At 51.6% G+C, this 9,853-nt stretch overlaps 2 protein-coding genes across 2 annotated transcripts in view; both read right to left on the bottom strand.

Moving 5' to 3' along the window:
* Positions 1–28: 28 nt before the first annotated feature.
* PRLHR (prolactin releasing hormone receptor) lies at positions 29–2,796 on the bottom strand (the record flags this gene model as incomplete). The annotated part of the gene is made up of 1 exon (XM_006754901.2): positions 29–2,796. A coding segment is annotated over one exon (924 nt), but the record flags the coding sequence as incomplete, so codon positions are not given.
* Positions 2,797–5,115: 2,319 nt separating this feature from the next.
* CACUL1 (CDK2 associated cullin domain 1) overlaps positions 5,116–9,853 on the bottom strand; it is a 79,928-nt gene continuing 75,190 nt past the window's right edge. Inside the window, exons 13-14 of the mRNA XM_015572463.1 lie at positions 7,108–7,160; positions 5,116–5,182 (exon numbers count right to left, since the gene is read on the bottom strand). Coding sequence (XP_015427949.1) covers positions 5,116–5,182; positions 7,108–7,160 — 120 coding nt within the window. The remainder of the gene's footprint in view (positions 5,183–7,107; positions 7,161–9,853) is intronic.

Here is a 9,853-nt window from a genome sequence, read left to right on the forward strand (position 1 = left end):
GTGACATGTGTGGTCTTGAGCCTCGCAAGTAATGGAACTGCTGGAAGCACAGGAGCCTGTCCCTGGGGTGCCTGGGAGATGAGTCCACGGTGGGGGAGGGGGGGGGAACACAACGTTGTGGGCGGGCTGCATTATTAGAGCACAGGGTCTTTGTTCTCCACGTCCCGCAGGTGAAGCCGACCGCTCATGTCAGTGTCATTGCCAAAGGTAACTTGCATCTCCCGAGTTAACCTGTGTTTTCCTTTCTCCCAAGCCAGGCTTTTCCTCCCCTTCCCCATGCTTCAAACACTCGAGCCATATACCTACTAAAGACTCGGATTGATAACTAGCCCAACCACCAATCCTCACTCTTCCATCCTGGCTGTTGGCACTGGAGTAATAGCATCGAATCCTAGTCATCCCCAAGTCGCCCCCTCTTTAGCTTCCTTTCAGGGAACACCTTAATGAGTGAATGCGCTCCTTTCCGGGAGTAAGAGAAGGGGAGGTGGGGAAACACGGATTCAGCTGCTTAGTGAGCTGTGGCGGCCCTGGAATCTTACACTTGGTAACCGAGAGGCTGCAGACATAGCTCAGGCCCTGCATGCCAGGGGGGCTGATCTGACAGCTGGATTTCAGGTGTCATTTCCTAACACGCCTGCCCTCACTGCCCACTCACTGTCCCAACATAGGTGTGGAAACCCTTGTCACGGGGCACTTGTCCTCATTTACAGAAGGTCCTCGGGAGGTTAAGGTGAGAATTAGCAGCATGGTATCGTGGCCCAACGGCCTTCACCTGTCCCCTTAACCCTGTGTGGAAGGAATTACGTGTTTGATCTGGGTGTCCTGTGAGTGACTGCTTATTTTTCTGATTGGGCCTTAAGGAAACTTCTCCCAGTCCTTGTCATCTGGATTGATCATGCTCCAAGTGTGTCACTGCAGAGCAGGTGCTGAGTGGCTGGAAGACAGCTGTGGATCCGCTGCGGCCAAGCGATTGGAGAATGCAGGAGAATGCTGTGGCATGAGCTGCCACTGCATGTTCAGGAAAGCAAATATGTGAGTGCCCACCAGTGGCAAGCACTGGGTGTGTATACACAAACATACACAGATAGGAGGTCTGTCCTCTGCACGGCTATCTGTCCCCTTAAGTGACTGGTACCTTTTCCTCTTTATTCCTGTTTATTTATCTCTTCACTAACTAATTTATCTCATCATTTTCAAATAAAAGTGGGGGATGAGGAGGGGGGACATAACAGCAAGACCTTTTCAAAGGTCGTTTTTAAGTGTTTTATACTATAAATGCAAGTGGATTTCAAATGAAAATGATGTATCAAGGTCTTGTTCAGGAAATGCTAGCATCCTAGCTGTAGGTTGGGAATGCCTATGTCCCCAGAATTTTAGAAATAAGTGGGTTCAAATTAGGGAAGCAATATCAGGCATTATACCTCAGCCTTAAAAATTGCATCCATTTTAAAAGGCAAACTGAAGAGCTTTGCCAAACTCCTACGCAGTCACTTTAACTCCTACCCGCATTGTTCCTTCTCATCTCACCATTGAGCAAACAGGAGGCAAGGCATGGGAGGCAGCCACGGTTCGGAAACACTATTTTAAAACCCAGGAGCTTTGTTTGGCCTTTAACGCATAAAGAGACAAATAATAAATCCCCTTTCCTCTCCCGGGGCCTCCTCCAAGCAAAGCACTTGCACCAAAGCCCACTTAACATTTCACAAAGACTCAAGGACAAGGCAAAGCTGCTAGACAAGGGGGCTGGGCTGGAAGTTTGGCCCATCTGGCTTAGCTCTGGAGCTGGGAACAAGCCCTCCAGCCCAGCCGCGGTGGGCACCCTCAGAGACCAGGGGTCGTGGAGCTCCCCAGCCCAGGCGGGGTGCAGTGGCCTCAGATGACCACGCTGACGGTCATACTCTGGCCTTGCGGCGCGATCTTGCGGGGCCAGGCCAGCAGCAGCTTGCGCAGCTCCTCGCGGAAGCTGTCGTGCAGCCACGCGTAGATGAAGGGGTTGTAGCAGACCGAGCTCATGGCGAGCCAGTGACAGAGCAGCTGCACCAACCCGAAGGCGTCGGGGTCGATGGCGAGAGGGTCCAGGTCCCGCAGCAGGTTGAAGACGTGCAGCGGCAGCCAGCAGATGGCGAACACCACCACCACCACCACCAGGAGGCAGAAGGTGCGGCGGCGCCGCGCGCGGTCCCAGTCGGCCTGGCTCTGGGTCACGCAGCCCGGCACCACGCGGTTTCGCAGCTTCACCGACACTCGGACGTAGGACAGGAGGATGACCAGCAGGGGAAGCAGGTAGGTGACGAGCAGCAGTCCCCAGGCATAGAGCTGGCGCTGGCGCTCCTGGGCCCCCCAGAACTCCTCGCAGAGGCGCACGCGGTGCGGCTTGAGCTCGACATGATAGGTGTGCAAGGCCGCGGGCACCGCCAGCACCGCGGACAGCGCCCAGATGCCCAGCACCGCGTAGGCGCTGGAGCGCAGCGAGATGCGCCGGCGAAGCGGGTGCACCAGCACGACGTAGCGGTCCACCGCGATGGTGGTGAGCGTGAACACGGACACGTAGACGGTGACGGGCTGCAGGAAGAAGACCAGGTGGCACAGGCCGCCGCCGAACACCCAGCCGCGCGGCTCGAAGGCGTAGGCCAGCGTGAGCGGCACGCAGGCGCTGCACATGAGCACGTCGGACAGGGCCAGGTTGCCGATGAGGAAGTTGGTCACGTTGTGCAGCCGGCGCACCCGCCCGCTCACCAGCACCAGCAAGCAGTTGCCCGCCAGCCCCACGACGACCACGAGGCTGTAGAGCAGCACCTGATTGCCCGGAGCTGGGGCCGCTGGGAGACGTCCAGGAGATAAGTCAGGAACCAAGGGGTCCTGCGTCGTCGGCAGCGAGGCCATGGCCACCTGTACAAAGAAAATCCAAGTGCCTCACTTCCCGTTCTCTACCGCCCCCTCCTCCCCAGCCACTCCCCTCCCCAATTACCTACATCCTCCCTTTGGAATAACTGGCCCACATAAATAATAATTAAAAGCGCTGTCATCCCACCTCTGCAAAAATAAATCTATGCGTGGCTGTACGTGCACAGGTTCTTTACATTGCCTCCTAGTCCATTTAGGGCTCTGGCAATCCACGCCGGCGAGACCCAGGAGCTCGGTCCTACCTGGTGAGTGCGGCGTGGCGGGCGGGAAAGCGCTCCAGGGAGGGAGGAGAGAATCTGTCCCCTGGAGGTCCAACGCCCAGGACTGCCGTGCAGGCTTCTTGCTTCTCCGCTTTTCTGCAGGAGCTGAACCGATCCAGGAGTTGCCAGCGGGCTCGCAGCTTTTGAGGGGGACTGGGAGCGAGCCCCTCCCTTCTGCCCCGCCCCCACTCCAGCGCGCCCTTGTATGGGAAATAGGGGCGGAGCGAAAACCTTCAGGCTCGGTGCTCAGACTACTGGAGAGAAGGGGAGGGTGGAAACAGAAAAGGAAGGAAGGGTGGACACCCCTGGGCGGGAGCTTGCTGCGCCCTGGGAGAGTCCCGCTCCCGAGAAGGGTGGGGCGGACAAGGGGAGCGCGGAGCCAGTTCTCTAGGAGGGAGCGAAGGAAGTGGGGGGTGGGAGGAGATTGAGATACACCACGGGGTGTGGGGGAGAAATGAGGGGCCCGTCCTTAAGCTGGATCCTGCGTAGAGTCCAGGCTGGGGTTCAGGGAGTGGCGTAGGGGTCCCGGCAGGGATTTAAAATGTAGAGCCTGGAGCTGGCCGTGGACCTTCGGCCCTCGCCCACCCCAGGGCCCGCTGAGCCCTTAGCCTACATGCGGATGGGATCGGGCCCAGCCAAAGACGGGGCTCAGCACCGCGGACAGCTCCCGCGGGCCACGCTGCTGGGAGCTGAGTTGCTATGGGGAGTGGGGGGAGTTCCGACCCCTCTCTGGGTCCCAGGCATTCGGAAAAGGGACCAGCCTCGTTCAAAGAGCTGCCTCGCCGCCTGTTTTCTGGGCTGGGGCTGCCATGTTGAGGGCAGTGGAGTGGAGGCCAACCAACCGGGGTCTCTAGGGGTTGGAGGGTCAGAAAATACAGCCCTCACGCCAGAGAGATGAGGGGCCGTCCTTAAGCGCTGGATCCTGCGTAGAGTCAGACACACTTCAATGTCACTCCCCAGGCACACTCAATGCCCGGTCCCCACTGCACCCTTTTCCACTCTTGCTTTCTCGGCCACAATTCCCTGTCCCTTCTCTGTCCGACTCTCCTAGTACGGAATGTAAGCTACTGGACTGGGACCCTACTCTCTCCCTCCTAACATGAACACCCTCAGGGTTCCTCACCTCATTTTAGGAGTAAAAATATATACAAATACTAGTAATTGCAGGATTGCCACCAGGATCACAAAAGTAACAAACATTTGAGAAGCTTAAGTTACGTGAAATCTTTAGTAGCAGCACTAAGTCTCATTGAAATGAAAGTTAACTTGGACCACCTTGGGGGTGGAGGGTGGGGAAAGAGCCTTTGTAACCTGATAAGCTCAGGGGGGGGCCTGCATGGGGGTCCCTACAAACTCAGAGACTGAAGTAGCCACATTGGATGATCTGAACATAACAATTCCTAACTAAGAGTGGATTGTGGAAGGCAGTCACATCCTAGGCCTTTAGCTTCCTTTACAAGGGTCAATCTTTACCTTAAACAGGCCCTTATATTGTCTTTTTGCAGCTGAGATAACAGATCTTTGGAATATTAGAGTAATCTCTTTTTCCCGACCTCAGAGGGCCCACCCACTGCACCAGAGTACTTGACCCCAGAGCCCCTCATTGTTATCTTGTTCCCCAAATACCATCTCTATGTGCTGTAGATGCTCATGGTTAACTGTCTTACACCCACCCACCCGTGGGAACAAAGTGTGTGTCTCTCCATTTCACTCTTTCTCCCCCCTCCCTAACCTACCACCAGTGGATTTCATGTAACCCTCCTTACACCTCCTGCTTTGATTCTAATGTATACAATAAACTGCCTTTCTCTGGAGCATTTTCTCAATCTGTTGAGATTTTGCTTCCCGGCAATTATCGTCAGTTTGGCTCAAATAAACTCATGAAAATCCCCTACAGGTGTAGATGTTTCTTACATGACACTCCTCTGAAGCGGTCTCACCCCTTCATGTCTTACGTCCTTTTTCCAGAGGGTGGAGCTTCTAAGCCCTTGTACTTTGTCTTCTGGATGCGGATGTCTCTGTTGGGACAGAAAGAAGTAAAACTAGTCCACCCTCCACCTTTAAGTGATTCACTCATACTGGAGGAAAAGTCAACATTGGAACAAAAGCGACCAGTTTCATATGCCTGTATCTATTCTAAACCCACACTCCCTGAGTTACCATCAATTTAGCTAAAGCCCCCCCCAAAAAAAACTAGCTTCCAAAGTTATAAGAAATAGAGCAACCCCTCATGCCAGGGTTTCTCGCCCTCAGCACTAGTGACATTTGGGGCAGGACAATTCTGTGCCGTGTGGGGCTGTCCTGTGCACTGTAAGGTGTTTAGCAGCATCCCTGGCCTCTACCCTCTAGATGCCAGGAGTACACATACCCAATTGTGACAACCAAAAATGTTTCTAAAATTTGCCAAATATGCCCTGGGGGTGGGGGAAGGGGACAAAATCACCCCTGGTTGAGAACCAGTGCCTTACACCAATTCAGCACTCTTGAAGTTCACAACGTCCTCTGCTTGAAAGTGCTACCAGCCTTCACAGTCAGCTCTCTTCAGACCTCTGAACCCCAGAATTGTATTTCAAAACCTTGCATTTACCAGATTGTCTTCTCATCGCTTCCTGAAAGAGCAACTGGGCAAGTGGGAAACGATGATGCTTTAAGAAAGCCCTAGGATAAGCCCAAGTTGATTGCCAAAAAGAGGAGATCACTGGCTCCAAAGCCCAATAAGCCACACAGCTCTGAGCTTGTATGGCGGCTCCACCGTCACTCAGTGTGAGCACTGGGCCGATTCTTTATACTGGCAGGACCCCAGTTTTGGAAAATATATGAAATTTGTAAAAATACCCACCTCTGGAGAACGCTGAGAAGACCCAGTATGTACACAGTGAAGGAAATGCACATAGCTGGCACATGGCAACGGCGGCTAGTCTTGGATCATCCTTTGTCCTGCCTTATGTCACTGCTTCTTGTCACGAGGGTTTCAGGGTTGCAGTTCCCAGCCCTTCCACTTGAATGTTGCTTCAGAAGATCGTCTGTGGTGAAAAGAACTTACTGTTCTCCAGTCTAAATGCTTTCCTTCTTTTTATTATTGTCCAGCAGGCATGCCAAGCCCAGGGCGAGATATTATGGAAAGAATCAAGGACCAAAAACAACCACCACGAAACATCATTGCCTGGAAATGTGCACTTCAGAGAGTAAGAGGGGAGTCTACATAAATCACTGTGATGTATGGCCATGATAAATGCTCCTGCCGCCACCTGCTATGAAAGGAAGGCATTAACGATCACTGGGAAATTTACTAATTGCCTTAGCAAATTAGAATTGTGTTTACCCTTTTAGATCATATTCATTTTAATTCACGAGAGTCATTAACACATTCATAATGTTTCCTACTCAACCATATCAACATTTGCACGTGTTATTTAAAGGTGTCCCCCTTCCTATGTTTATATAAACATACACAATAATTTAGGGCCCATTATCAATCTCTAGGAGTGTTCAGGTGGCAGGAAATGAATGAAAAGTAAGTGTTCTCATAATCAAAATGTTCTCGGGGCTGAAGCTCTGTGTCAGGAATCCATCCCCCCACTTTCCCGGCCTGCTCCTCTTCCCGGGGGAGGGCTCCCCATCAGCCCTGCATCCCTGTCAGACCCTGGGGGTGGAGTAACTAGGCAAGACTGATGCATGGTACACCTCCTTTCTCCTCCTCTCGGATGGCTTAGTCTAATTGTGAAATGCATGCCTTTACTGATATCCCAAGTGTGGATGCCCATGAGTGATGCCGACAGTGTGGCCTGTTTTGATGGGACTATCCAGGGCGGAGGGGAGACCCAGGCTTGCTGAGTTGCTTCCCCTTCACCTCCTAGATTCTAGGGTAGCTCTAGTCCCTAACCTTGGCCTAGCTAGGGCCTCTGGCCACAGGCCGCCTCATTGCACACATCTCTGGACTCACCGCATTCCTGAAGACCCAGGACCCAGCAGCAGGTCACCTTCTCTGGTGACACCCTATACAAAACAACAACAACACTAAGAGACACAAGGCTTGGCCAATCCACTCAATTCAAGATCTTAGCACATTCAATTGTTTAACTTTTGGTTGGACGCTTATCGATACTCAGACACGAGCAGCATGGAGGGCATATCTCAGCTTAGGCTCTTCGGAGTAGAAAACATAAATAAATAAACCAAAACAAAACACTCGAAAGCCATTTCGATGACATTCCTCTCCAAAGGCAGGCAATTTGCTTTCCTATTTTTGATTCCAGTCCTGTTTCATTATCAACTGGAAATGGCTCTTCTGGATGGTAAAAATCATCTTGTATTTGCATCATGCATTCAGGGGGGAAGGGCTCTTTGCAGTCACATTTAGATAGAAACCTGGACCTTACAGAAGCCCCTCATTTGGGTTTCCATTGATATATGCCTCCTGGCAAAACACAGTGATGAGCCCAAACCACAGCTCTTTATTTCCACCTCTGAATTATTATCTCGACACAGGCAAGTTCACTCTGGTGTTACTCTCTCGTGAGCGAGGGCCCTTCTCCGTTTATTTTTTAACAAAATGTGGAACTGGAACGGTCCTCGCCGTGTTTTTCCACACGACATTCGGGGGGGCAGCTCAAATGCCCAGGAAGGAGTGCCCTCCCTGTGTTCTCTCTTAATAAGTGGGGCTTGGTCCCCAGGGCAACAGCCCCAGCTTTCGTCCTTGAAGACATCCTGAGCAGTGTCTCCGCAGAGGGCGAAAAACACGGAATGTATTGAGCCCACTGGGGCTCAAAGACCACCTTCGTCAGCGTCAATTCTAGTGCTTATTAAAAAATGCAGATTGGATCACAAGGCAGACCTCTGAAATCAGAATCGCTGACAGTGAGACCTGGGGAAATGAAAATGTCACAGGCACTGCGGGTTATTCTGATGCACACTCAGTGTGAGCACCGCTGTCCTACAGCCTGCTTCTGGGCGGCGACTCTACGGATCCCTGGCTCCCTGCCTCCCCACCATGATTGGGATGCCAGCCAGAGGGCACAACGCAGCCGCCAAACCCAGCCTGGCCTACTGCCAGAGGGGCCTGACATTGGATTTCAGCCCTACCTCCCTCTCTACGTGATAAATATGGGAAGACAAGTGTATTGTAGGAGCTCAGTGCTTTCTCTATATTCCATCCTTTTCAAGTTATTTTTTTTTTTCATTGATTTCAGAGAGGAAGGGAGAGGGAGAGAGAGATAGAAACATCAATGATAGAGAATCATCACTGATCGGCTGCCTCCTGAAGGCTCCACACTGGGGATCAAGCCCACAACCCGGGCATGTGCCTTGACTGGGAATCGAACCATGACCTCCTGGTTCATAGGTCAGTGCTCAACCACTGAGCCACACCAGTCGGGCTCAAGTTATTTTAGTGACACATTCTCATGTTTTATAGACATGAAGCAGATGAGCCTGAAGTCTCCTTTGCCCTCCACCCTGGATCTCAGTCCTTCCCGGAGGTTACACTTGCCCTTTCCCTGCGTGTCGCAGACACATGACTGAACCCATAGAAACAAAGCAGTGTTGATGGACATTTAGGTTGTTTACAACTTTCTTGCTACTATCGACCTTGCCATAACCAGATGTTGGTCAGAGAGTACAAACTTCCAGCTCTAAGGTGAAAAATTCTACGGATCTAATGGACAGCATTAGATTTAGTTAATTCAGTGACTTCCGTTACTAATACTGTATTATATACCTGAAAGTTGCTAATAGTGTAGATCTGAATTGTTCTCACTGCAAAAATAAATAAATGGTAGTTATATGATGGTGTTCACTAGTACTATGCTGGGAATCATTTTGCAATATAGAAGTCTATCAAATCAACACATTGTACATGTTATGATTACACAATGTCAATTACATCTCAATAAATCTGGAGAAAAAGATTCCATATGCTACTCCAATATTTGGAGTAAGAGTGAAATATATATAATCAGTGGTGATATTTTCCAGCTGACCAAAACATTCTTATGCTGCTCAGTTCAGTAGTCATTTATTTTGTAAAAACTCGGGATTCAAATCCAGAAAAGTTAAGTAAACACGTTTCCATGTGCCTCCTTGGGGAGGATTTCTCAGGAGCTCATTCAGCAAAGAAAAGTGTCTAAGTCACAAATACGACCCAGTTCACACTGCAGGGCGCTCTCTTTGCCGAATGGATGGTAAACGCTCACGTATACGGCTGAGTGCTCTAATGGTCAGGTGAGTGTGGGAGGGAACACTGCCCTCGAACTAAGCAGCATCCTTCATGGATGTTGGGAATGACCGCCACGTCCCCCCAACATGGTCTTCCCTGCACGTTCCCCCTCCTCCCGGTGAGCACACGTCCCCAGAGCTCCCACGGGCACAGCAGACTGCCACTGTCTGACAGAGCCCACTGCCAACCAGGGCCTCATGGTGGCGTCTGGGAAGGATGAATTTTCAGGCGGTGTGGGGAGAACACTGGCTCTCCCGGAAGGACCTGTGTCAAGTGCGTGCGTCACCCAAAGACACTGCTTTCCACCTGGAAAGGGGCCTCTATTTTAACGTTTTTAAATTAGGTGCCCACTGGTGACTTCACTTAAGCTCACCACTCCAAGACTAACAAAATGTCTAAGGCCAGAATCTAAGCCAGCGGGCCCTGGGTCAGGCGGAGTCTCCAGGAGAGGCTGGGCTCGTCCCCAGCCAGGGCC

Source organism: Myotis davidii, unplaced genomic scaffold (genome assembly GCF_000327345.1).
Source record: "Myotis davidii unplaced genomic scaffold, ASM32734v1 scaffold72, whole genome shotgun sequence".
In the NCBI taxonomy this organism is placed as follows: domain Eukaryota; kingdom Metazoa; phylum Chordata; class Mammalia; order Chiroptera; family Vespertilionidae; genus Myotis; species Myotis davidii.